The following is a 27,835-nucleotide window of genomic DNA, read 5'->3' as shown; positions in this document are numbered from 1 at the left end:
CACATAATGCAAAGCATGTGGAGAACAAAGTGACACAGATGACCAAAGATGTAACACACACTGGATTCCCAGCCAGCAAGCATTCTCCACGGTCAGTTGATGCGAAATCCTCACAGGGCATATGGAAGGACAGTAAGGCATTGTCCAAATTAAATGCACAGAGACGACAAAAACTGAAGACAAGACACAGAAATGAAAGAAGGCGTGATTTCAAGGCTACAAAGATGTCTGTCACCAATAAGAAAAGGACATACATCACCAGCCGATACAGAGCAGATGCTGATTTTAAGTTGAAGCAGAAGCAATATATCATTCGCAAATATGCAACAGATGCCAATTTCAACTTGAAGCAGAAGCAATACATCACCAGAAAATATGCGACAAATGCAGATTTCAACTTGAAACAGAAGCAGTACACCACCAGAAAATATGCGACAAATGCAGATTACAACTTGAAGAAGAAGCAATACATCACCAGAAAATATGCCACAAATGTCGATTTCAAGTTGAAGCAGAAGCAATACATCACCAGAAAATATCATAATGATCCTGCTTTCAGAAAACGTCACTTGCAACATTGCATGAGTTACATGAAAATGAAGCGTCAAACTCAAGCAGATTTTCGCATAACCCATAAGATGCAATGTGCCTTCAAAATCAGAATGAAATACAGACGATGGACTCGTGTCATGCGGGAATGCAGTCAACCAGTGGACAACAGCCTAATGCAGACAGCTATATCCACTTTCCATGAATGCATTAAAGCTGGGCCAACATTTGTGTGCACGATGTGTCATCGCACCCTTTTCCCTAACCAAGTGAAACATTGCATTCACAGCAATTACAAGAAGAATCTACACATTGTTGCTGCCTGTTTGACAGGGAAATATGTCCATGTGTGCAACAATCACTGTCAAGGACCTGAACAATGCACCGTACCAGATGAAAGGACCAGAGAATGGATTTGTCACAACTGTGATTTACATTTAAAAGCAGGACACAAATCATCCATCGCTGTAGCTAACAACATGGAGCTGGCGCCCATTCCCCCAGAGCTCTGCGATTTGAATGTGCTGGAAAGACAACTTTTGGCCAAAATACTGCCATTTGCCAAGATCATCACACTTCCCAAAGGTCGACAGGCAGCTATACATGGCGCTGTAGTGTGTGTGCCATCCGAGGTGGAAACCACGGTCAATACTCTACCAAGATCGCACAGCAAATCCCAGTTACAGAGTCAAGCTGAAAAGACGTCTGACTTACAAAGGCCACCAGCTGTTTCATTATGTCAACATGGGAAATGTAGTAGCAGGTCTGTCAAAACTCATTGACACACACCCCGACTACAGTGACATTTCAATTAGAGTGGATGAGACAATCGCTGATGATGATGATAATGATGATGGGATGGAACTCGACAGTTGTGACGAAACTGAAATGATGGAGATACTTGAACGCATCGAAAATTGTGATCCATCAGAGGTACAGTCTGCATGTTTACCGGCTGTTTCTGAGCAACAGGAAGGCCATGACCAACAACCTCCCAATGCAGAGGATGAGAAGGATACACTAAGACCTGGAATTGGCCTAGACAGTTGTTTGCAGCCATCTGACCTTGGAGAGGAAGCACTGACACACGGTGATGGAATATTCAGCATTGCACCTGCACAAGGAAACACACCTGTCAGCTTCTTTAAAGTTCCTAGGCTTGAGGCAATGGCTTTCCCTGTTCAGTTCCCTACTGGACAGAATACATTGGACCAGGCAAGACAAGTCAAACTGTCCCCGAGCATGTATTTCAATGCAAGGCTTTTTTGTGTTGATACTCGTTTTGCAAGAGACACAAGCTACCTCTTCTTTGCGCAGTTTGTCACAGAAACACACATGGCCAAAAGCAGCATGTCCATCCAGTTAAGGAAAGGAAAACCCAATACCAGGGATGGACGGAAAATATCCAACAAGCTGCTACAGGACAAGTGTGAGGTTGAGAGGTTGGTGCGAAACCGAGATGCCACAAGGTTCATGCAACCACTGAGAGGGAGTCCAGCTTACTGGGATAAAAATCTGAAGAATTTGCTAGCCATGGTCAGACAATTGGGTAAGCCAACATTTTTTCTTACCTTCTCTGCTGCAGAATTCAGATGGCCAGAGGTAATAACGGCAATAAAGGCACAACAAGGTCAAAAGGTGGATTTTGCGGGGCTAGACTGGGCTGAAAAGTGTGACATTCTTCGAGGCAACCCAGTGACCACCATGCGCATGTTTGACAAACGGGTTGATGCTCTGATGCGAGAGCTGCTGTTGGGTCCTGCACAGCCAATTGGTGAAGTTATCGATTACTTTTACCGGGTTGAATTTCAGGCGAGAGGGAGCCCTCATATACATTGTCTCTGTTGGGTAGCAGGAGCTCCTATATTTGGACAAGACAGTGATGACAAGGTGTGTGCCTTTATAGATCATAACATCTCATGCCAGCTGCCTGATGAAGCCAAACAGGCCTTACTTCACAGATTTGTAACAGAACTTCAAATGCACAGCAGATCTCATTCAAAATCATGCAAGAAAGGTAACAGAGTATGCAGAACAAGGAGATTGTGCAATGAAACCACAAGCAGCCAAAAACAAACTGAAACCAGTCTGGGATTTGCTTAACCCAAAAGTGCAGCTTGAAGACATGTCACAGCTACTGGCACAGTGTGATATGACTTTGAATCAGTACAACTCCTACATTCAGGCATTGACCTCCTCAAGCGTGATTCTAATGAAGCGTGATGTCAAGGACTGCTGGGTGAACAACTATAATCCACATTTGCTGACGGCCTGGAACGCCAACATGGACATCCAGTACATTCTTGATGAGTATGGTTGCATCATGTACATGTTGTCCTACATATCCAAGCCAGAACGGGAGCTGAGTGACTATCTCAAAACAATAGTCAAAGAAATGAGCCCAGAAACAGCGACAGAACGAGAAGAAATGAAAGAGGTTCTTCAGGCTTATTCAAAACACAGAGAGGTCAGCGCCCAGGAGTCTGTGGCCCGTACGTGCAGCCTGAAAATGAAGTCTTGCTCACGTGAGGTTGTTTTTCTGCCAACTGGTGACAACGCACTGAAAATGAGTCTCCCGCTCAGTGCATTGCAGAACAAACCAGCCGATTCTCTTAATGTGTGGATGACGAGTTTTGTCGACAAATACAGAGCCAGACCTGAAACACCAGAGTTTGAGTCCATGTGTCTGGCAGACTTTGCATCCCATTACAGGGTTGTCTATGGCAAGCAGAAGGAAGATGGCAAGCAAAAGGAAGACAGCAAGCGTGTCAGCCTATTGAATGAAATGGGAATGATTCAAAAACGCACGAGAGGGAAGCCTGCAATCATCAGGTACGCACGCTTCTCAGAGAAGAAGGACCCTGAGAACTACTACGGCAGACTGCTTAAACTGTACCTCCCCCACCGTTCAGAGTCATCACTGAAAACTGTAAGGTTCCCAACACACCAGGATTTTTACAAAGGCGCCTGTGTGAGCTTACCAGGAGAAGAAGCAATCCAAGCAGTGTCTGCAATTGTTACCAGCAACCAAAAGAAGTTCGAACAACACAACAAAATTGTGGAACAAGTCTTGGATGACTTTGTAAAAAACGGACCTGTTGAAGATGCTTGGAACACCTTTGCCCCAGAAGCTGAGTTGGATAGGTTGGAATGTGTAGAGGAACGCAAAGAAGGGGAGCCACTTCATGAGAATGAACAAGATGATGTTCCGGAGTATACACGTCACAAACAAACAGGTGGAATTGCGCTTACTGTGAAAGCCCCACAAATGTGCCCTGATTTCCTTCGGAAAATGTACAGAAACCTTAACCGGACACAAGCTCAGACATTCTACTCAGTTTGTGACTGGTGCACTAACCGTGTGCGTGGCCTAAATCCTGACCCATTCTATTACTTTGTCACTGGTGGTGCAGGGACAGGCAAATCACACCTGATAAAGTGCATCTATGCTGAGGCGACAAAGATACTCTGTAAACTTACCAGACTACGTGAGGAAGCAGACATATCCATGCCCAGCGTTTTACTAACTGCATTTACAGGAACAGCAGCTTTCAACATTTCAGGCAACACATTGCATTCTCTGCTGAAGTTGCCAAGAAGCTTGAAGCCACCCTACCAAGGACTTGGAAATCTAATAGATGAAGTGAGGGCACAGCTGTCAAATGCGGAGATCATTGTTATTGACGAGGTGTCAATGATTTCAAAGCCCCTGTTTGCCTACATCAACTGGAGATTACAGCAAATCAAAGGCAGTAAGAAACCTTTTGGTGGTATGTCAGTACTAGCAGTAGGAGACTTTTACCAGGTCCCCCCGCTGGGAAAAAGTAAGCCACTCTGCGTGTTTGAGGAAAATACCAATGACGTCTGGAAAGACAACTTTCAGATGATCACGCTGACAGAGATCATGCGACAGAAGGAAGACATTTCATTTGCTGAGCTTTTGAATAGAATCAGAGTCAAGCAGAAGACTGGCACCTTAAGCAATGATGACAAAGCTCTGCTTGCTCAGGCTTTTACAGATCCCACCCACTGCCCTAATGACGTGCTACACATATTTGCCACAAAGAGGTTCACAAACATAATGCTGCAACTGTGTCTGTTCTCCATTCAAACGTCACCAACATAGATGCCGACGATTACAGAAAAGACCCTAAGACAGGAGTGATGCTGAGGCAACACCAACCTTTCAAAGGACACAAAGACAATCTGATTGACACACTGCAAGCAGCTGAAGGTGCCCGTATCATGATCACAAGAAACATTGATGTAGAAGACGGGCTTGTTAACGGGACATTTGGCAAGATTGCAAGAATAATCATCCAGACTGAGATTGGTGCTACTACGGTAAACAAGCTTGGGCTTGTGCTGGACAATCCAAATGCAGGACAGAGATACCGTAACAAGTCGTCTTGTGATGCTGACAACTTGGTGTACATAGAAAGGGTAGAGGAAAACCTGAGACAGAAAGGAGTTGTTCGCAGGCAGTTCCCCCTGAAGTTGGCTTTTGGATGTACGATTCATAAGTGTCAGGGGATGTCGATACAGTCGGCAGTGGTCTCATTGAAACGGGTCTTCCAACCGGGAATGGCCTATGTTGCTCTGAGTAGAACGACTACACTACAAGGACTGTACATAACCGACTTTGATGAGAAGAAGATCTTTGCTGATCCTGAAAACACAGCTTCCCTGGATTCAATGAAGAATGCATCACTGGAAAGTGTTATGCCCCTCTTAAAGTTTCTACAGACAACAGACAAACAGCAAACATTAACAATTATCCATCACAACACGGAAGGATTACCAGCTCACATTGAAGATATCAAATCTCACCATGAGTTGACACTTGGAGATGTTTTATGTTTCACTGAAACTCATCTCTCAGGCTCTTCTGTTGCTGAAAGTCTCCAGCTGGAGGGCTACAACCTGTTCAAACGCAACAGACACCTCTCGTACACAAACCTTCCTGACATTGCAAGTAAAAGTGGCGGAGGTGTCGCCTTGTATGTCAGAAACCATTTCAAGGCCTATGAAAAGCAGTATCATCACAATGTGACTGACTTGGAGTTCTTGGTTGTCAAACTGGAGTCCCCTGTACAAGCTTTGATCGCTGTCGTTTACAGGCCACCGGATTACAGTATTGGCCAATTCCTTACTAACCTGCTGGGCCTCTTGGAATCTTTGGAAATAATGGATTGCCAACCTATAATACTCTGTGGAGATTTCAATGAAGATTTTCTGTGCAGAGAAAAGAAGCCAATATCTGACCTTCTTCACTCAAGAGGATATACTCAACTGGTCTGGGCAGCCACCACAGAAAAAAACACACTGTTGGATCACATTTACATCTCCAGGGTGCAGCAGTGTCTCCAGTCAGGAGTACTGCACAGTTATTACAGCTACCATTATCCTGTGTATTGTGTTTTGAGCAGTGGTTGTGAACACGCTTAGAGCCTGCATAAACAGGGCATGAGTGTTGCCAGGAAACAGTGGTTGTGAGACAGTGGTCATCAAACAGATAAAGTGGCAATGAGGGTCAGTTTACGTGGCCATAGTTATGTGGGACCATTTACAATTAGCTAAACATCATTCTCTATATTTCATGTTCGGTGTACTTGTTAGACACTGAACTCACTTACTCCCCCCCATCCATCACAGACATCTGTCCTCATCATATAGTAAGAGGAATACCGCGCTGTAGTGCACCCAAAAAGGGTACCTGTTCGTGAAATATTGTGAATGACCAAATAGGGGATAACCAAAATAGTGATGAAAATAACTTAGTGAAAAAAAATTAAAAAAACTACATAATAACAAAAGCAGCCACTCTATGTGAGATACACACACTAATACAACAATATAACAAATATAGCAGCGCTGTAAATAGGAGTAAATACTAGTACCAGTGTTGAATAGGACTAATTGGTTAGAACCCAAATTAAATAACTAACACAGTTCTTGAAACCTAAATCAATAAGTGTTCACTGGACAGTCCTAACACAGTGAATAAAGTCCAAATAAATGTTGTGAAAATACATAGGCTCAGACCCCATTTTTTTAAAGCAGGAAATGTAAAATAGAAAAAATTCCTCCACCGCACCACGGTGGTAGCTGAAAATAAAATGCGCGCTTACCAAACGGCAAGCACAAGGGGGCTTGCAACCTTAACCCGGTCAGGGCCTTTCATTGGATGGGCTTCTAGGAAACGACATGCCACTTCATACAGCCAAAGGGTGATGATACCACTAGTCCACCAAGTCACAGGAAATCACTCTTATCATGGAGATTAATAAAAGACTCCTAGCTGGGGGGTTGTTCTCATTTAGGGGTACCCCGGGAAAAGAGAGGGAAACAACATAGCGTAATCCTGGTTTTGAGGTTTATTAAAAGAATTAAAATAACACTTACAGTGTAGCAGATTCAAATAAGCATAAGAAGCCGGCTGGCTAAAACGATCACCCGTCCTACAGACGGTAGATGCAGCACGTCAGCTCGCCCTATCACACTGTCCTCATCACACTCACCCTCTCCTTCCTGTGCTATAGCCTGCTTGCTGATTAGTAAGACAAAGAAACAGCAAGGAGCAAAACTGCAGAGAAACTGAAAATTTGTAAGGGTTTAAAGTATATGCTTTAATGAATTGCCTTGTATCCAAAAAGTTCAAAAAGTTGACTGTTCAAAATGTTAATGTATAACGGAAATATACCGCCAGTTCGCTTGTGATGCAATATATTGAAATTATATGTACACTGTGTAAACTGTTTTTGACACACTTGATTTTGGGACGCGAGTCCGTCAGGTGCTATGCTTTGGCTGGGGCGGAATAAATCCTGGTAACCCTTAAGTCTGTGTCCGACAAAGTCATTTACCGATATTTCTACCTTCTACATCATTAGCACTTGTGCACTTTTTAAATTTGATCAATCAATTGGTTAGTGTAATGTTTACTATCTTTACTCACTACAAACACTCCACAGAGTTACTCTGCCCATCTGCCCAGTTCAACCTTTCCACAGTTACTCCAACCACACAACAGTTACTCCAGGCACTCCCCCCAGTTACTCCGCTCACTCCAGATGTAGAGGCATAAACACTTTTCACAATTTCCCCAGAAATTGTACCTTTTCTAGTTATGGTTGCTCTGTGTCCCGTGATGTACTCCAAGAAAATGATTTTACAAGTAAGTATGATGGAAAAATCCTTCTTTTTTTTTTTTTTTTTTTTTAATTGTAGGTAAGGGAGAGTAGATGGATCTGGGCAGGGCTGACACCACTCAGTCCACAGAAATGCTGTATGGTCTCATCCCACAACAGGACCTAGGGACTAAGTACATTTTAATAAATAAAAAAATGTCCTATTAGGGACAAAGTGCGAGGGAAAATGAAATATTTTTAAGTCTGCCGACTCACCTTAATTGAAAGGTGTGTACAGTTTAGGCAGATCCAAAGGTATTTTTCTTCACTTGTAGGGTCTTTTGAATTGATAAAACACGGGGAGATGTGCATGTATTACAGAAATGTACAGAATATGTGTGTGTGTGTGTATGTATGTGTGTGTATATATATATATATATATATATATATATGTATATGTATATATATATATGTATATGTATATATATATATATATATATATATATATATATATATATATATATATATATATATATATATATATATATATATAAATTATTGTTATTTTTTTATTTTATTTTTTTTTCCTTGACATACACTTTAACCTCTTTTCCTCCTTTTGTAAAACCATCTGAAAGTTTAACTGTTCTTCCTGTTATCGTACATTCGATACTCTTCTCCTGCGTATAATTTCTGCTATCATACCCGTTCCACAAATTTCTCCTGTACACGCTGCCTCATGTCATACCCCTGGACTCATCTACTGCACATACCATATTTGCCGGCGTATAAGGCGACTCCCTAATTTTCCAGCTAAAATGTTGGTTTTGAGATATACTCGCCGTATAAGACGACCCCCTTCCGACTAGTCTGTCTAGTAGCTTGGGTAACATACTGAAACAGCAATAATAAGTCTGTGCAACTTAATCACTAGCTTTTTTGAAGCAATGCTGCGGTGGTAAATACCTCATGTGCCCAGCGAAAATCCACTGATGGAGGGTCAGGTACTTCAGATGGAGGGTCAGGTGCTTCAAACCAAAGCTCCGGTGGTGGATAGCAAGGTGGCCGTGGAAGGAAGAGGAGCTGAGGGGTAGCTGCTTTCGGTAACATACTGTATACAGTATTACAGTATACCGCGCTGAGCCAATCACGGCAAGTGATGTATTCTATTAATGAATACAAAGCTTGTTCGGATTGGCTTTGAGATTCAGAGAGGCGCGGGCTGATATTACAACCTCTGCCAATCCGAGCAGGCTTTGTATTCATTAATAGAATACATCGCTCGCCGTGCTTTGCAGAGGTTGGAACATCATCAACCCTTGCCTCTCTGACTCTCAAAGCCAATCCGAGCAGGCTTTGTATTCATTAATCCTGAACATATTTATGCCCTCTGTACTGATCTCCTGCTCATAAATACCACCCTGCAATGCCATCTGCACATACTACCAGCTGAACACTATTATATATATATATATATATATATATATATATATATATATATATATATATATATATATATAGAGAGAGAGAGAGATAATAAATAATTATATATAATTATCTGCATACATTTCTACATACTCTCCCCTGCCATATACCTTCCATATTCTTCTTTTGCAGATATTGCCTCCTGTCTTACATACCTCAATCTTCTTCTGTACATACTGCCTGCTGTCATACTCTCCAACACATACTGCCAATGTAATATCCCTTCTACACTTCTGTCATAATTGTCACATTCCTCTCCTAAACATACTGAGTGCTTTCATACCATCCACACTTCTATTTTGCACATACTACTCCTTGTTGCCCTCCCCTGCACTCCTCTCCTGCACATACTACTTGGTGTCATAGCTTTCAAAATAATCTCCCGAACATACCACCCACCACACCCCTCACATTCCTCTGCTGCATATGCTGCCCTCTATCATACCCACCACACTTCTCTACTGAACATACTTCCCGCTGTTATACCATCCACACTTCTATCCTGTACAAACTACCCTTTGTCACACCCTCCCTGAACACTTTTCCTGTACATATTACCTGCTGTCATACCATCTGCACTGCTCTTGTGTGTGCACTGTTCACTGTCATGCCCCTCACATGCCACTCCTGCACATGCTGCCTGTTATACCTTCTATACTACTCTTCCCCTGCAAATACTGCCTCTGCCATACCCTCTGCACTCCTCTCCTGCATATACTGCCTGCTATTACACAATTTGTACTACTCTCCTGCATATATTGCATAGTTTTATACCCTCTGCATTCCTCCACTTTACTTCATATACTGCCTGCTGCCATACCCTCTGCACTCCTTTTCTACACATAATGCCTGCTGTCATATCTTCCCTACCCTACTCCTGCACATGCACATACTTCATGCTGTCATACCCTCTACAATCTATTCTTGCATATACTGCCTGCTAGGTTTACATTGTTATACCTTTCCTTTTCTGGATTGGCACACTTGCTAGTAGTAATAACAAAAAAGTGAATCTGCAATTACTTTTGCAGTTTTTCAGAATGTGATTGTAAAATGCCATTGCGAATCTCACAATTCACTAATCCCAGTTGCTGGAATTAATCAGCTTGCAAATCTCTGCAGATCACACAAACTGACACAGAAGACTCTCCACTGAAGTTTCTAGTTCCATCAGTTTACAGAGATTCGTGGGTCTCAGATTTATAAATGGGTGCCAAATAGAGTCTTATTCATGACTGTGGCAATTGCTCACATCTACTACAAACATTGTGAATGCTGTAGAAAGTTGCATTTATTTGTAAAAAGGAAGAAAAGCAGCGCCGACCTAAGTGTAGTACTGTAGCATAAACATTTATTACAGGTTAAAATGCACTCACTCAGAGTAAGGTAGATACAGGCACATCAAGTAAAAAATCCGTCCGGGAAGCTGTGTGGTGGGCAGCAGGGCTCCATAGGGGGCGATCCTGAATGCTGGAGTGTGTTACACTTGTCTCCTTGTCCCGTCTGACGGCGCAGGTGGTAACCGGTGTCACAGGCTGGGTTGAGACAGGCACAGCGTGGATCGTCTGTTAAGTTGTATTTCCCGGGTATCAGTGACGCTGGGGGCATGCACGCGTTCGGAGCATGCGTGCTCCTTCATCAGGCATAGATGCTATACTCTGCATCCCCCCCCCCCCCCCCCTCTCCACTCATTTCATCCCAGTTTTTATGCCTGGACTTTTGTTCATCAACTCAGCACCATCCCAGGACCTTTTTTTTTTTTTTTTTTTTTTTTATCATTTTTCATATTTCATTTTTCATTTTTTATTTTCTATTATCATTATTTTTATCATATAAATGTATTGTAACTCACACATGACTGTTATTTAAATTGATATCTTTTAATTAGCTATTCTTTAATTTTTTTTATATAACTTACTATCCCTTTGTATATTGGTCACCCCTATCCATAGCTGTCGTCCCCTAGCGCAACAAAATATTGTAAATTATCTTGCATTTATTTGTACCTGTTGTAAACATTGATTAAATAAATGTAGGGCCATTTCTTGGTTGCACTGAGGTTGATTTACTCTGGAGCAACTGTACTTGCAGAGTACAAGTTCACTTGCAAAGTGCACAGTCTGTTTGCCTTTAGTAAATCTACCCCATAATGTGGTTAGGAATTCACCAGTGTAAAGTAATTTTATTACATCTATTAGAAAGATTTACTTCATTTTTACTAGCTATCAACTTTTACACCAGCTACCTAAGGCTACTTTCACACTGGGGTGGGCGTCCGCACACAATTTGGCCTCTAGCGGTTTTGACCCCCCCGCTAGCAGCCGAAAAAGGGCTAAAACTGCCCGCAAAGCGCTGCTGCCCCATTGTTTTTAATGGGCAGGGGCGCTTTAGGAGCAGTGTATACACCGCTTCTACAGTGCTGCAAAGATGTGGCTTTCAGGACTTTTTTTACCGTCTTGCCAGCGCACCGCCCCAGTGTGAAAGCACTCGGGCTTTCACACTGGAGAGACGAGAGAGGCTCTCTACAGGCGCTATTTGTAGCACCTGTAAAGCGCCTCAGTGTAAAAGTAGCCTTAAATGAATGTCAAGGTTGGTTGGATCTGTGTAAGCCCATGATTGGCTATTACAGGCTTTACTGTATATGAATATGTTACATTAATCAAACCATAGATAATTTGGTTGCACGGTCCCTCATCAACATTCTGTGTTGAAGAGAGAATGCCTCCCGCAGCACTATTGTGTTCTGCCAGTGAAAGGGGGGGGGGGGGGGGAGCAGGGAGCCTTCCCAGCTGGCAGAACACAATGATTACTGCTAGCAGCAATAGCAGTCGGCAGTAGTCACATGTCAAAAATCCTGCCTGCCCATAGACTGATCGAATCTTGGCCGATCCCTGCTGAACCGGCCGTGATTCGATCCATCCATGGCTGGCTTTAAAACTTCATAAAATTGGACTTGCAAATAAAAGCTTGTGTGTGCTATGCTATGGTCATGCCTTATTACCTGTTTTTATGGTAATAGACATCTTTTTTGACCTTGTAGGTAGTGGAGGGGAAATCAACTTTCTTTCTGAAGCTCAAGATGATCCTCAAAGACGAAAGCCAGATATCAGAAAAGCCAAACTTCTGCTTGGTTGGGAACCTGTGGTATGTATACCTGGAATATATGAATTTTTCTGTTTACATTTTGATATTGTGTCATTTAGTCTATTACAGAGGAACTTCACTCTCCCGTTCTGGCTTCTTCATCTTCATCTTCTTCTTCTTCTTCTTCTTCTTCTTCTTCTTCTTCTTCTTCTTCTTCTTCTTCTTCTTTTTTTTTTTTTTTTTTCCAACTTGCCTCTTGACCTGAACAGTACAAACAGCCTGTTTGGGTTTTTGTCTTGTGATCACTGCTGGTGGCTATAGCCGCAAACAGTGATCATTGTACTTTGACATCAGGGAAACCACCCGCTGTCAGAATACAATAGTGTAGTGAGAGGCATTCCCCCGTTAACACAATTAGTGTTGAAGGAAAGAAAATTGCATAATCTATGACTTGCTTAAGTCACAAGACTCATCAGTCCAGGAAGGAGTTATCTACAACTATGTCTGAGTTTATGGGAAGATTTTCAGCCATGTTGGCGGACTCAGAAAACAGGTCGCAAGTCTGCTCCCAAGCCATCTTGTCCACCTGATTTCTCTGTGGCTGCAGTTGTTTCTGCATAGTCAACAGAGGAAGAGGAGGTTTGTACTCTATCCTTGCTTGAGGAGTTCGTGCATGAGGAGTGTCTGTCTGCAGACATAACTTCTCATTTTACGGCTGCCCATACCTCCCATGAGAGACACTGGCAAAAACTTGCTAGCAAGAGGTTTGCTATATAAACACTTGCTTCTTAAGTGTTGCTCCCTCGCTGGCCAAAACGCTGCAGGTGAGTGCTTTCCTTTGTCTGACATTAGCCTTAACGTGAAATAATAAAGTCTTTGTTATTTTTAAACGAAAAAACACACGTTATACTCAGATTCTTGTGCAATATCGCTGGATGGAGATGGGGCTCAGGTATTAGGGGGGCTGCTGCACGCTGAATTTTTTTTTAATCTTGATGCATAGAGTGCATTAAGATAAAAAAACCTTCTGCCTTTAGAACCACTTTAAGTGTAGGTCTTACCTGTTGCAGATGTATGGTGCCCTTATCCTAGACCCAGAGAAGGTATGGTGCACCAGTATTCCCAACCAGGAGCAGATATATCCCCACCCTAGAGTGCATATGCTCCACCAGTATCCCAGTATGTGCATTGTCATGTGTTCATAGCAGAGTTAATGTATGGCACCAGCTTCTTCTGCCGAGTGAATGTATTTCTCTCACAGTTGTTTTGTATAACGTCAGTTGTTTAAATGTTATTTGTGATATGTTCCTGTAAGAAGCTATTCCCCATTTAGCGAAAAGTGGAATGTGAAATGTAGGTCACATCATAGAAACATGCCATCGTTGACATTCATAAATGTGTATGTAGACGTTCCCATACCTGTGGTGAACTTGAGAAGTTTGTTGCTGCATTTACATACAGCAGGGTTTTCAGCTGAGCACGTCATATTTGTCTATCAGCCATTGCAGGTTAACGAGAGACTGACTTCGGAATGCTTTCATACTGCTATTCTGTATGAAATTACTGACAAGGAGTTGCTTACCTGTAGAAATATATAGTGGATAAAAGATATTGAACATGTCACCATTTTTCTGGGTAAATATATTTCTAAAGGTGCTATTGACATGAAATTTTCACCACATGTCGGTAACAACTCATGCAATTCACACATATAAGGAAATAAAACGGTTCAGAAATTAAGTTTTTTTATGTGTAATAAAATGGAATGACACAGGGAAAAGTATTAAACACGCTAACTGAAATGTATTTATTACTTCGTACAAAATACTTTGTCAGTAATGACAGCTTCAAGATGCCTCCTGTATGGAGAAACTAGTCGCGTGCATTGCTCGGTGTGATTTTGGCCCATTCTTCCACACAAAGTCTTCAAATCTTGAAGGTTCCATAGGCCTCTTGTATGAACTTTGATCTTTAGTTCTTTTCATAGATTTTCTATTGGATTCAAGTCAGGTGATTGGCTGGGCCATTCTAGCAGCTTTATTTTCTTTCTTTGAAACCAATTGAGAGTTTCCTTGGCTTTGTGTTTGGGATCGTTGTCTTGCTGAAATGTCCACCCTAATTTCATCTTCATCATCCCAGTAGATGGCAGCAGATTTTTATCAAGAATGTCTTGGTACATTTTTCCATTCATCCTTCCTTTAACGATATCAAGTTTGCCAGTATCCTATGCTGAAAAACAGCCCTACACCATGATGTGATGTTCCCACCTCCAAACTTCACTGTTGGTATGGGGGTGCTTTTGGGGTGATATGCAGTGCCATTTGACCTCCAAACATGGTGTGTGTTATGGCATCCAAAGAGTTCAATTTTGGTCTCATCTGAGCAGACTACATTCTCCCAGTATTTCACAGGCTTGTCTAAATGTTGTGCAGCAAACTTTAAACAAGCTTCAACATGCTTTTTCTTCAGCAATGGAGTCGTATCTGCTAATTCCAGGTCTTTCTGAAGCTCTCCACAAGTGGTCCTTGGCTTTTGGACAACTCTTCTGATTCTTTTCACTCCTCTGTCAGAAATCTTGCAAGGAGCACCTGGTCATGGCTGGTTTGTGGTGAAATGATGATCTTTCCACTTCCAAATTATGGCCCCAACAGTGCTCACTGGAACAGTCAGTCATGCCATCAGTATGTTTTGCAACCATAAGCTTGCAAAGGTCTTGAGAGAGCTCTTTGCTTTTATCAATCATGAGATGTTTCTTGTGTGACACCTTGGTAATGAGACACCTTTTTATAGGTCATTAGTTGAGACTGAACCAGCTGATATTAATTTACACTGACAAGGGGCAGGATTGCTTTCTACTTACTGATAGATTTTAGCTGGTGTGTTGGCTTTCCATGCCTTTTTGCACCTCCCTTTCTTTGTGTTTAATACTTTTTCCCTGTGTCATTCCATTTTATTACACATAACTTAATTTTTGAACTTATTTGTTTTGGTTTCTTTGTGTGTATGGATTGCATGGGTTGTTACTGACATGTGGTGAAGATGTCATATCAATAGCACCTTTAGAAATGCATATACCTAAAAAATGGTGACGTGTTCAATACTTATTTCTCTTTCGCTCATTGACAGCGCTGATTCAGAACCATAGGGTTATACCGCCCCCTACAGGAGTAGGACACTAGGTAGAAAAAAAGACTTGGCTATGCCTTTGGGCAGTCCTAGGTGGTATACAAACCCCCTCTCTGATATAGGCCTTCAGTTTTTTTTCTGCCTAGTCAGGAGTAAGGACCCTAGTTCCCTGCTGGGATTTCTAGTCATGGCAACTTTTGTTTTTTGTTTTCTTTTTTCCTGGATTTTTCTCCAGTGAGATCTACAATCAACTGTCGGGCTGGGCTACGGGCTGCACACTAAGATCCAGTGGTCTCCCCAGTCTGGCCAGCAAGCGCATGCCCACCGCAGCTACGCGCTAGGTCATCCGCGCTATAGCCCCACTGAACAGGGGCTGGCCCTGCATGTTAAACGTCTCGCGAGGTCGCATACGACCGGGTCTCTGCCTGATTAGAAGCGTTCCTCATGGCTCACAGCCCCCCCAATTCTGTGGCGAGGGGATCCATCTGGGAGCATTAACCGCACGCTTTGCTGGATCAGTAAGTACAGGGGGCCTCCTCCTCTCCTTCCCTGGATGTGGTGTGGGGCGCGGGTACTCCCTGGGGTTGTCGGTCCCTTCAGGGTTCTCCTCCACCCCTCCCCCCTGCAGGGAGCGGCCCAGGCTTCTGGCCTAGGTTACTTTTGGACACACTGTCCCCCTTTCACCCTCGGGGTTGCTACTGGGGGGGGTAGTGTGCTGCAGTGGTTGGGCCTGGGAGGCAGGTGACCGGGTGTCTGCGATCGGGGGCTTTGCGGCCTACCAACCGGGTGCTCCGATAAGTCCGGTCCCGCCGCGCAGTCATTGCAGGCTGCCGAAAGTTTAGGCCGCAGCTTCTGCGGCCTACTAGGCCTCGTGACCACCCTTACCAGAGGGGCGGCGCTATGGGGGCTCTGAGGGCGATCTCCTTTTGGGGGTTCTTTAGGTGGGCCCTGCGTGGGTGCTCCTGGCGCTCCCTGGGGGGGCTCGGCCTGTGCTCCCTGTGAGGGGCCTCAGTGGTGCCCCGTGTGGGCGGTATCCAGCACCCCCTGTGAGGGGCCTGGGTCGGCGCCCCCTGTGAGGGGCCTCGGTCAATATCCCCTGTGCGGGTGGCGGGGGTCTCAGTTGGTAGACAGCCCTCCTCTAACTCCCCTGTCTCAAACGATCCTATATCTGGCTCTGCCGCCACGGACGTGGCCCACCTTGCAGGGTTTGTGGCCACGCTTCCTGTGCTGTTGGAGTGAGGATGATTCCTCCACCTGCAGTGGTGCACGAGAAGGTGCTGGTTGCCGCACTTATTACATCTGTGCAGGAACCTTTCAAGATGGGGGCTGCGGCGGAGGGCTGGTTCCCCTTTGGCACCCATAAGCCGTCTTGCGCAGTGAAAGCGTTCCAGTCTTCATGGAGAAATTTGGCAAAATAAGAGGGAGAAAGGTTCAAGGTGCCCCTTTGTGCTTCCAAAAACGCTTGCTGTGAGGTAACCCTTTGAGAAGTCCCTCCTTCAGCAGTGGACTGTTCCACCAGTAGTGGACACCCCTGTCTCTAGGTTACTCAAGGCAACCATGATTCCAAAAGAGGAATCTCTGGCTTCTAAAGATACAGCTGACATACCTTGAGGGGGAGCAGAATCCCCCTGCCTTTGCTGCATTGGCGGACCTGTTCGTCCAAGCGCTGCAGTTTGTCTGCTATGCCTCTTGGCTGCAGTTCCCCTGGTTGCTGAGCTCTGTTTCTGCAGTGGTGATTTGGCATGTATTGTGACTTAAGTGTTGGTCTGCAGGCTAGGCTTCTAAATAAGCTTTGACCGGTTTACCTTTTCAGGGCCATTGTCTGTTTGGGGGCTACCCTGGACCCAAGGGTTCAAAACCTTTCAGACCTGGTCTGACAAGCTGAGAGTGGGATTCTCTGGACCCATGGACAGGGCCTCTTCAGCTTGAAGGTGCACCCTCACCTGTGTCTGGAGTGGCGAGCTGTCTTGATTTTGCCCAGTACAAGATAGTTCTCTGACCTTGTTCCCCAAAAAGGGTTTTTTACTTCCAATGTACATCTGTCGCCGGACCGTTTGCCGTTCTCCTCCTCAGGCTGTGCAAGCCCTGTTGCTTCAGTGTGTGATTGTCCCGGCTCCCGTGTCGAGAACAGTTTCTGGGGTTTTATTCAAACCTGTTCACAGTCCAAAAGATGAAGAGCATGGTACGTCCAATGCTGGACCTCAAGGCCCTGACCTGCTTTGTGTGGGTACTGAAGTTCAGGATCAAGTCCGTCTGCACGGTGGTGGTACCCCTTCATAATGGGGACTGTCTGGCTTCTATCGGCATCATGAATGCTTACTTACACATTCCACTATGTGCCCAAACACAGCACTTCCCCCTGTTTTGCTGTGGGAGTTGATCATTATCAGCTTGTGGCGTTGCCCTTTGGTCTTGCTACCATTCCTCGGTTGTTCACGAGGTGTTGACCCTGGATTTGGTGTGGTTACATCAGCAGGGGATTGTGGTCCTGGGCTGCCTTGATGATCATCTTCTGCGAGTCCTCGACTACCCCGTGGGGCAAGGTAGCTCCTATACTGACCTTGACAGATTTCAGTTGGCTTCTGTACTACCTGAAGTCTGCTCTGGCCCCTTCCAGAACATTGGATTATCTAAGCCTGACCTGGGCTTCTGCTCTGGCCAGTGTTTCTTCCTCTGGACAAACTCCAGAAGTTGCATGCTGCATTTTCATTTACTGTTGTCCGACAGGTGGGCCTACCTGCGGACCTGCATGCAGGTGTTGGGCCTGATGGTATCTACCTTTTTTGAGGCAATTCCATTTGCACAGTTCCATACAGGCTCCCTTCAGGGAGATCCTGGCATAATAGGACAAGTGCCCTAAGTCTCTGGACAATCGGATTCGGCTGAGCCAGGAAACCAGAGGTTCCCTGGTCTGGTGGCTTCGCTCTCCGGTTCTTCAGCGGAGTAAATCCTTTCTTCCCTTGTATTGAACAGGTTGACCACCAATGCCAGTCTGTCTGGGTGGGGAGGTGTCCTGGGACTGAGTTCTGCTCAAGGTCGTTGGACGCTAGAGGAATCCGGACTACCGAGCAATATCCTGGAACTTTGAGTGATCAGACTATGTCTGGATCATGGACGGAATCGGCTTTGGGGGCTTCCGGTTTGGATCCAGTCGGACAATGCAATGGCAGTGGCTTATGTCAATCACCAGGGCAAACCAAATAGGGTGTTGGCAGTTGCCAGTATCCTCCAGAGGGAAGAACGTCTTATTCCGGCCCTCTCCGATGTACGCATTCCAGGAGTGGAATACTGACAGGCGGATGCTTCAGTCGGCTAGTGTTGGACCATGGGGGGGGGACCTTCACTGGGCTGTGTTTCATCGGATATGTCTCCGATTGGACACTTCTGAGGTAGATATGTTTGCATCCTGGCTCAACAGAAAGGTACCAAGGTTTCTGGCAAGGTCACGGGATCCTTTGGTGGTCATCTCAATCGCTCTTGTGGCCCATGGGGTTGGTAATGTTTGCTCTCCGCCTTTTCGCCTCTCCAGCTTCTGCTGTGGTTTTTGCGCAGGATCAAGACCGCAGGGATTCTGGTCATTTTATTGGTTCCGGATGGGTCCTGTCGGTCTGGGTAGGCTGACCGGGTGCACCTGGTCGCTGACGTTCCTTGGCGACTGCCTCTCAGGGAGGATCTACTGTCCCAAGGGCTGTTCTTCCATCCTGCTTCAGAGTCGCTGGTTTTGACGGCCTGGCTGTGATGAGCAGTTCCAACACTGCTGATGGCTAGGGAGTCTACCCCCTAGGAGGATCTACCTCCGGATGTGGAAAGCGCATATATCCTGTTGCGAGTCACCAGGCATTCACCCTCGTTCTTTCTCGGTGGCTGATTCCGACCTGCGGTCTCTTCTACTGCCGTGGGATCTGAACTTGGGATCTGAAGTGATTTCGGCTCTACAGAAGCCTCTTTTGAAATATTCAGGAGATTCTCCTGCTTACTCTGTCTCGGAAGGTGGCTTTTTGGTGGCTATCACCTCTGCTCGCAGGGGGTCAGAAATGGTGGCGTTTATCTTGTCGTACACCTTACCCAGTGTTGCATAAGGTTAAGGTGGTTCTTCTCCCTTGTCCATCTTTCCTTCTTCTGATTTTCCCTTTGAATAAGGACATTGTGTTGCCTTCCTTGTGTCCCTGCTCAACACATCCTAAGGAATTTGCTTTATCTGACCTGGATGTGGTTTGGGGGATTCAAGTGTATTTGGCAGCCACTGAGTGTTTTTGGAGGTCAGACTCGCTGTGATCATGAACCGGCCAAGAAAATTACTGTCTGCTTCTCCTGTGACCATTCGTGGATGGATCAGACAGATGATGACTCTGGCCTATTCTGCCAGGGATCGGTTTCCTCCTTTCCCTGTTATCAGGCATTCGTTGCTCAAGTTTGCAAGGCGGGCCACTTGGTCGTCGGTGTGCACTTTCACAACGTGCAACGAAGTGGATGTGTTGGCATCTGGATGCCTCTTTTGGCCGCAAGGTTTTGCAGGCTGCTGTTTAGAGGGTCTATTCCCTCTTGAAGGGGTATTGTTCAGGTTGGGCTCCAGTTTGTTCTGTGTTGAGCTCCTGTTACCTGGTTGGCTCTTGTATTAGCCTTGATTTTTTTTTTTTCGTTGTCCCACCCCTCATGTTTGGCACTGCTTTGGGACATCCCTAATGGTTCTGAATAATGATTCTGTCAATGAGCGAAAGAGAAAATGGGATTTTTGACTTAACATAAAAATCCAGTTCATTGACAGACACAGCACCCACCCCTCTAAGGAGTTTTACTACCTCTGACACTGCTTCTTACTAAACTGAAGGCCTATAGCAGAGGGGGGTGTATGCCACCTAGGACTGCTCATAGGCGTAGCAAAGTCTTTGTTTTTTTCTGCCTAGTGTCCTACTCCTGTAGGTGGTGGTATATCCCTATGGTTCTGAATAACGGAGTGCTTTGTCTGTCGATGAATTCGGTGAAATGGATTTTACGGTAAGTCAAAAATCCCATTTTTACCCGCTGTATCTCCACCTATGGTCAAAACTTTAAAGTTCCCTAAACATGTACGTTTTAAAAATTTGGTATGTTATAGAGCAATATGTTTATTAACCTTTTAATGTCACGCTGCATGTTATTTCTTTTAACTCTTGCACATTGTTTCCTTCCTGCACTAATATAAAGCATATCTTTCAGCCTCAAATAGAATAGGAAAAGTCAGGTTTTATTGCTGTCAGTGCCCCTGCTGGGGACATATACTCTTGCCATTTGTCATTGTGTCCATTGTCACCAAGACAAAATGTGAGACAAATCCAAAAAATTTGTAGCGCTCTTTAGAATATAAATAGGGGAGAATTCTTACAATGGGGACACCTGTTCCATTGATATCCAGAGATTATCTCCTTCCTTGAGATAGATTTCCTTTTACTACTTGTTTGTCTGGGATAGAAAGGGAACAAAAATATCTCTAGTTGAACAGAGACACAAACAAATTTGGCAGGTGTTTAACCATTACATGCTGTATCCAGAACTACCAAAAATGGCTGTACCTATATCTTGCTTACTTGTTTTTAGATTCACTGTGCCATCTCTTCGAGACAGAAATTGCTAATAAATGTTGGGTGACACAAGACTTCCTAAGAACCCATACTGAGGGTTGAGTCAAATCCCCACATCTGTATTTAGACTTGCACTAAGGAGGATCTAATGTTCGTTAAGATCACATGGTGCCGTTGGTATCTATGTTTAAAGTGTCTGTTACCCCAATATTTCATATTCCTGATATGCCTGTTGTATCGTATACTTGTTATAAAGTATCTTGTCCTCTACATTGCTTCATTTGTGTGAAATACCTTGTGATCCTACCAGTCCTCCTGCATTCCTATTTTAAACTGACCGTGCTAGGCATAAAAGCACATGTGTCCTGGAATGTCCGTTTTCTGACTGTGCTGGAAGAACAGCCTGCCTGTCCTCCAGTTGCCAAGACATGTGTTGACACCCCCCTTTCTGCCTCCTGCTGACACATTCCCCTGCAGTCTCCGCCCCAACCTATTATGCAGGTGAGGACAGAGGTTATGTGATCACTTATTAGTAAAGGTATTCTTCTATATTTGTTTGTATACAGTATATACACAGATGTTTTCCCTTCCATTTCTATTCTAAACTGAATGAGGTGTTTTACAAGGTGAGGGTTCATGTGTAATTTAGCAAAGATACAGCAAAGATGTCTTATATTTTGTTCACAAACTAGAAGTGGCATTTAAATCTATTTAACCACCAATTATTACCTAAAATTACCTTTTTAAATCTTTCAAATGACTTTTTTTTTTTTTTTTTTAATGGAATAGAAAAGTTTTTGTATTGTAGCATAGTAATATTTTTAGGAAGCTTTTTATGAGAATGATAGCCATTTGGCTGGCATGGTTTTCCACTGGCTTTAATGTTCAGGAGCAAGTACGAAGTCAGAACTCCCGATCTTCATACTTGGTCTCAGTACTTTCCGACTGTCCCAGAACAAGTAACAAGGTCATCAGTGGCAGAAAAAGTTCTTTAAGACCTGAAACCTATTGTTCTGAGACATTTGTTCATAAAATTGTCAAAATGGCTTTAAAAAGAGCATTTGATAAAAGCTGTAAATCTTGAAAATGTATTGGTCTCCTCTCTACAGGTTCCACTGGAGGAAGGCTTAAACAAAACCATCCACTACTTTAGGAAGGAACTTGAATACCAAGCAAACAATCAGTATATCCCCAAGCCTAAACCTGCAAGGATAAAAAAAAGCAGAATGCGACACAGCTGAACACTCCATAGAAAAAAACTAGGATCTCTTGATGGTTTACAAGATGTAATTTTTGTTCTGCCTCTCCCGTTTGTTCCTTTTCTAAAAGAAAAATAGACTTCTGAGAGGGCATCATGAAGAAAAAAAAAACTGGAATTTCCCTACAAAGCTTGCTTTAAAGGAATGGATGTGCCTAATAACATTGAGAACTGCAGATATTGCCTTGCACTTTTTAAAATTTGTCTTTCTTTGTACAGTAGTGTAGAACACATGGAAGTCTCCACATTTTATATATCTTGCTTTGACTGTTTTTGACTACTGTCTCTGGACAGGTCAGTCCTGTTGCCAGCGGTGGGGCCAGCTAAGCATCGTCATTCAGTCTTTAAGACCCTGCCAAGTACAACGGGTTCAAAGAAATGGTTTCTTTTTGAAGCTAAATAAAAATATTATTTATGTGTAATGATAGTATGATGAGTACTTTTAAACTTTAGATGTATTCTATGCAGAAAATGGAGGTAACGTCGCCAGTGGAGTCTCTCTGAAATATTATTGATATAAGGTAAATCCCTTGAAGAGTAATGGGATGAAAAGGTAAAATTTATGTCAGAAAGCTTTATTTGTTTTTTTGTTCTGTTTTATTTTTTGGGGGTTTTTTGTATGTTTGTTTTTTTTGTTTTTAACTGTAAAGATGATTTTTATTTTCCTCAAGGTTTCACTGAGCTGTAAATTTGAATTTAAAAGCAGCTATTAAGATTATTTTAAATCTCACTATTGTGTTGTCATGTGTACTCTTGGATAAAAAATAAAGTATTATCAGTTTATGGTGGTTGAAAATGCTATTTTAATAAAAATATCTACTGTTTGGGGCTTGTTTTATGCAATTTTTTAAAAATGTGATTTCCCATTTTATTAGCACGCATTTTGCAGTCATTAAGATCTGCAGGCATGATCTGACCTCAGTGTGGTGCCAGTCAAGGCAAAGTGAGAGGGGAGGAGAACATTAGTGCATGGGGTACTTTTAAACAAAAGAAGTGGAAACGCTTAAAAAAAAATGTGGCTCTTATGGGTCTTGGCAACGTTAAAAAAAAAATTTTAAAAAACATTTGAAAAAAAAAATTTTTTTAAACTTACCTAAACCCTTGTTGCTAGGCAATCTTCCTAATCTGCCTCTTCCTTTTCCGCGGCGTGTTCTGCTCCTCAGTGAGCGGTCCTTTTGTCTTCTGGGAACTGTGTGTGTTCCCAGAACACCACAGGCCATTTACAGAGCGCCGCGCCGCAGGAAACTGGCAGTGAAGCTGCAAGGCTCCACTGCCTGTTTCCCTTACCTAGGATGGCAGTGCCAAGGGATGGGTCGGCCTCGGGCGGCCGACATCGTGGGCACCCAGGACAGGTAAGTTCTTATTTAAAGTCAGTAGCTACAGTGTTTGTAGCTGCTGACTTTTAATTTTATTTTTTTGCGTCGAATCCCGCTTTAAGGAGTAAGTTCACCTTTACAGAAAAATGCGTAAGGTGAACTTACACTGGACCCCCCACTTTTTTCTCCAAGGTGCTCAAACTGGTGTAAGGGCCAGTTCACATCACATTCAGTCCAGTGCGTTTTTGTTCTGCATCAAAAAACGCATGGAAAGTAGGTTATATGGTTTCCAATGGCATACTTCTCACCAGTGTGGTCATTTCCAGGGCTTTTCAGTTCAAGAAAAAAAAAAAAAAGTAGAACATGCTGCATTTTTCCTGCACTGGACTGTACTGGAACACAGTAAAATGCACTGGAACTCATCAAAAACGTATTGGACCTTAGCATAGTGGAAAAACGCACCAAAAAATGTTAATGCGCATGCAGAAACGCATCCGGAGGGGATCTGGAGTGCATTTCTGGGGTGTAAACCGGCCCAGAATCTTTCTCCAGAATAAAAATACAATTTGCTTTAAAGTTTACAGTTAATGTGTGTTACACTTCCAAACTGTAAAAATTGTGAGGTATGGCAAACTATTCTTCCCTGTGTATTCTGGCATTTTAGGGTGGATAGGCTCGCCACCTGTATTTTCTATTTACTTAGTAGATTTAGGTTTCAGAATACTGTAAAGATCCTTTTGTATAGGTGAGTCCTACTCGTGAATTTTAATAGTCAATGGGAGAAAAAAAAAACCTTTCATAACAGATGTCCCTTAATTTCAAATTTAAAACTTTATTAAGGTAACAGAAGAAATATGTTATGACTGATTTGTGTTTATGCATCATAAGTCAATGCCTTTTCTAAAATAGAACTGCATGTATAAACATTATATTTAGCACTGCTAAATATTACATTGAGTGTATGTACTGTAAACCCAAAATCTGTATCGCTGTATACAATCTTTTTAATCAAATTATTCTTTGTCAATCTGTTGAAAAGTTTATCTAGAGATCCTGCCAGTAACAGCCTTGTTAAGGATGACAATGCTAAGCTTCTGCCATTCAATTGTTAACCTGCTATGCTGGCTAGGGGCTTCCTATAACGTATGCACATGCCTCGTTACTGGCAGGATCTACAGATTTGGAAATGGGGGGGAGATTAGATTAATAATATTAAATGTATATAGTGGGGCATGATGCCAAGTATACTGGAGAACAGCTTTGAAGTCTTGCTACACTTTAAGCTGTTAATAGGAGAACGCAAAGAGGCTGGTATCTCATTTTTTTTTTTTTTTTTTTATATATATTCTCCTTAATTGCCAACCTACTAGTTTGCACTTTTTCTAGCTGTCCATATATTGAAGAGTTCTAATAATCATCATAATTCACTCCAGCTCCATGCCTGAAAGTATATGGATTGCGAGGGCCTATAGGTGCATCTTCATCATAATGGTGTTGGTGAAAACCACCATAGTATTCGTCACCAGCACGTCCTTGGTTCATCCAGTAAGACATGTCATCTTCATATTTCTGGAATAAAGAGAAAAATCACCAGTGAAGTCTTTGTGCGTTTTATAGTATCTAAATTCAAACTTTGAAAGTTGGTTTAAATCTTCAATACATAATGGTAAATAACGTATCCATCGTGAGTAGATTAATTATTTTAAACTTATTACTTTTTAATTGTTTCTAGACTACAGGCGGTCCCCTAGTTACAAACATCCAACTTACAAACGACTCCTACTTACAGAGGGAGACAACAGGAAGTGAGAGGAAATCCACTCCTGTAAGCGTGATTATGGGAAAAAAAGGTCTCTCCACTGATGCTTTTATCACCCAAGCTTGTTTCCACAACAACCCAAAATCTTCAAAATCCAATTGTCATTGGAACAGAAAGTGAGGTGAAATCTTCTGAACAGGGGCACAGACAGCAAATCAAACATTACAGGGATGTTAACCCTCCCCTATGCTACACAAAAAGCTTAAAGTTTTTTTGGCTAGAGCTACACTTAAAAAATGTACCTGTTCAGACTTACAGATTCAACTTAAGAACAAACCTACAGACCCTATCTTGTTTGTACGGCGGGGACTGCCTGTATATACTTTCCAGGAAGTACTACCCCAGAGTCACTATGATGCATAACATGGCAAGGGGAAAGGTGTTGAAATAAGCAGCATAAATGGCTTTTTTTCCTGTTGCCAATATCTTTTGGGTTACTGACCTGTAACAAGTATGCAGCTAAGGAATATCCAAGAAAAGTCATTCATCTTCTTGTTCTGGATCACTGAGTGCATGTATTGATTTCTAGAGAATCTGCCACGACAGCCCTGCTGTCTGCAACTTTTAAAATCCGCTATAGCAACTATTGTTCTATTCTCTGTTTCAGATACTCTTATTTCAGGAAAGGAATAGTTCTGTATATATCAGTGTCTCAATACAGTTCGGTAGTCACTGGGTCTTCTTTCTTAAAGTGTGTGTGGGGGGAAGCACCTGCTACTAAACTGCGCCCAATCATACTGTCATCCCTTCCAGCCAAGGCTCATAGATCATTGACCTCTGCTTCCTCACCTCTTTGTATAGGGGCATTGCACTCTACCTGCCTCTCTTCTTGTTACTAGAACACCAGCTATTTTTTTGCCTTAATCTTTCCTTTTAACATAACCCAGCATTCCTTAAACAATAAGACCTTTTACTGTGTGATTTTCCTGAGCCAGCAGAGGGAGATGATGGATCTGATATTTCTTTCTTACTGATATATTTGGTAAGTCCCAAATAGGATCTGGAAACTTACATTAAAGTGTGTCTAAAAAATGTTTTTGCAGTATTGGAAAGATTGGTGTGCGTGTGGTGAGGGGTAGAGCCCCTGTCAAATTAAGCTGCCAGGATTGTAATTGCTGTCTGCATCCCTACTAGGTAGATTCCACCTCTTTATTTTATTTGACCAGGTGGCCATTGTCCTCAATTTAAAAAAAAATGATGGAAAATGCTACATTTTACAGTTGTTGCCAGAACAAGAGGTCAGGGTAAATTTTCCAATGGGGACAATTGTTCTCCTCATAATGGTCTAAGAGGAGAGCCCCTCTCTCTTTTTAGAGATTCCCTCTCCGCATCCCTGGGACAGGAGCAAACGGATATTTCCTTTAGTAGGACAAAAACAGGGGTTTAATCCATTCCTACTTCATTCAAATCTAAAAAAAAAAAGGGTTATATAGTGCCTTGAAAAAGTATTCATACCCCTTTAAAAGTTTCCGCATTTTGTCATGTTACAACCAAAAAGTAATTTTATTGGGATTTTATGTAATAGATCAACACAAAGTGGCACATAATTGTGAAGTGGAAGGTAAATGGTTTTCAATTTTTTTTTTTTTTTTTTACAAATGTCTGAAAAGTGGTGTTCATTTGTATTCAGCCCCCTTTTACTCTGATACCCCTAACTGTCTAATTGAACCAATTGCCTTCAGAAGTCACCTAATTAGTAAATAGAGTCCACCTGTGTGTAATTTAATCTCAGTATAAATACAGCTGTTCTGTGAAGCCCTCAGAGGTTTGAGACCCTTTAGCGAACAAACCACATCATGAAGGCCAATGAAAACACCAGACAGCTCAGGGATAAAGTTGTGGAGAAGTTTAAAGAAGGGTTAGGTTATAAAAAGATATCCCAAGCTTTGAACATCTCACGGAGCACTGTTCAAGCCATGATCCAAAAATGGAAAGAGTATGGCACAACTGCAAACCTTCCAAGACAAAGTCTTCCACCTAAACTGACAGGCTGGGCAAGGAAAGCATTAATCAGAGAAGCAGCCAAGAAGCCCGTGGTAACTCTGAAGGTGCTGCAGAGATCCACAGCACAGGTGGGAGAATCTGTCCACAGGACAACTGTTAGTCGCACACTCCACAAATTTGGTCTTTATGGAATAGTGGCAAGAAGAATGCCATTGTTGAAAGAAAGCTATAAGTCCTGCTTGACATTTGTGAGAAGCCATGTGGGGGACACAGCAAACATGTGGAAGAAGGTGCTCTGGTCAGATGAGGCCAAAATTGAACTTTGGCCTAAAAGCAAAACGCTATGTGTGGTGGAAAACTAACACTGAACATTACCCTGAACACACCATCCCCACCATGAAACATGGTGATGGCAGCAGCATGTTGTGGGGATGCTTTTCTTCAGCAGAACAAGGAAGCTGGTCAGAGTTGATGGAAAGATGGATGGAGCCAAATGCTTCGCAATCTTAGAAGAAAAGCTGTTTAAGTTTGCAAAAGACTTCTGGGGCGGAAGCTCACCTTCCAGC

General features: G+C 43.1%; 2 protein-coding genes across 3 annotated transcripts in view; one reads left to right on the top strand and one right to left on the bottom strand.

The window, feature by feature from the left end:
* The window catches only part of UXS1 (UDP-glucuronate decarboxylase 1), a gene marked incomplete in the record, with an annotated part of 96,118 nt that extends 73,104 nt beyond the window's left edge, over positions 1 to 23,014 (top strand). Inside the window, 2 exon segments of the mRNA XM_073614788.1 lie at positions 12,205 to 12,308; positions 22,042 to 23,014. Of these exon segments, the coding sequence (XP_073470889.1) occupies positions 12,205 to 12,308; positions 22,042 to 22,173 (236 nt within the window).
* A 1,304-nt stretch (positions 23,015 to 24,318) lies between these two features.
* Positions 24,319 to 27,835, bottom strand: part of ECRG4 (ECRG4 augurin precursor) — a 46,841-nt gene continuing 43,324 nt past the window's right edge. For both annotated transcript variants that reach the window (XM_073614790.1, XM_073614789.1), the window contains exon 5: positions 24,319 to 25,075. In XM_073614790.1, coding sequence (XP_073470891.1) covers positions 24,914 to 25,075 — 162 coding nt within the window. In that variant the 3' untranslated portion in view covers positions 24,319 to 24,913. The remainder of the gene's footprint in view (positions 25,076 to 27,835) is intronic.

This window comes from Aquarana catesbeiana, linkage group LG02 (assembly GCF_042186555.1).
Source record: "Aquarana catesbeiana isolate 2022-GZ linkage group LG02, ASM4218655v1, whole genome shotgun sequence".
In the NCBI taxonomy this organism is placed as follows: domain Eukaryota; kingdom Metazoa; phylum Chordata; class Amphibia; order Anura; family Ranidae; genus Aquarana; species Aquarana catesbeiana.
The sequence above is the reverse complement of the archived record's forward strand: the minus strand, read 5'-3'. Positions and strand labels throughout refer to the sequence as shown.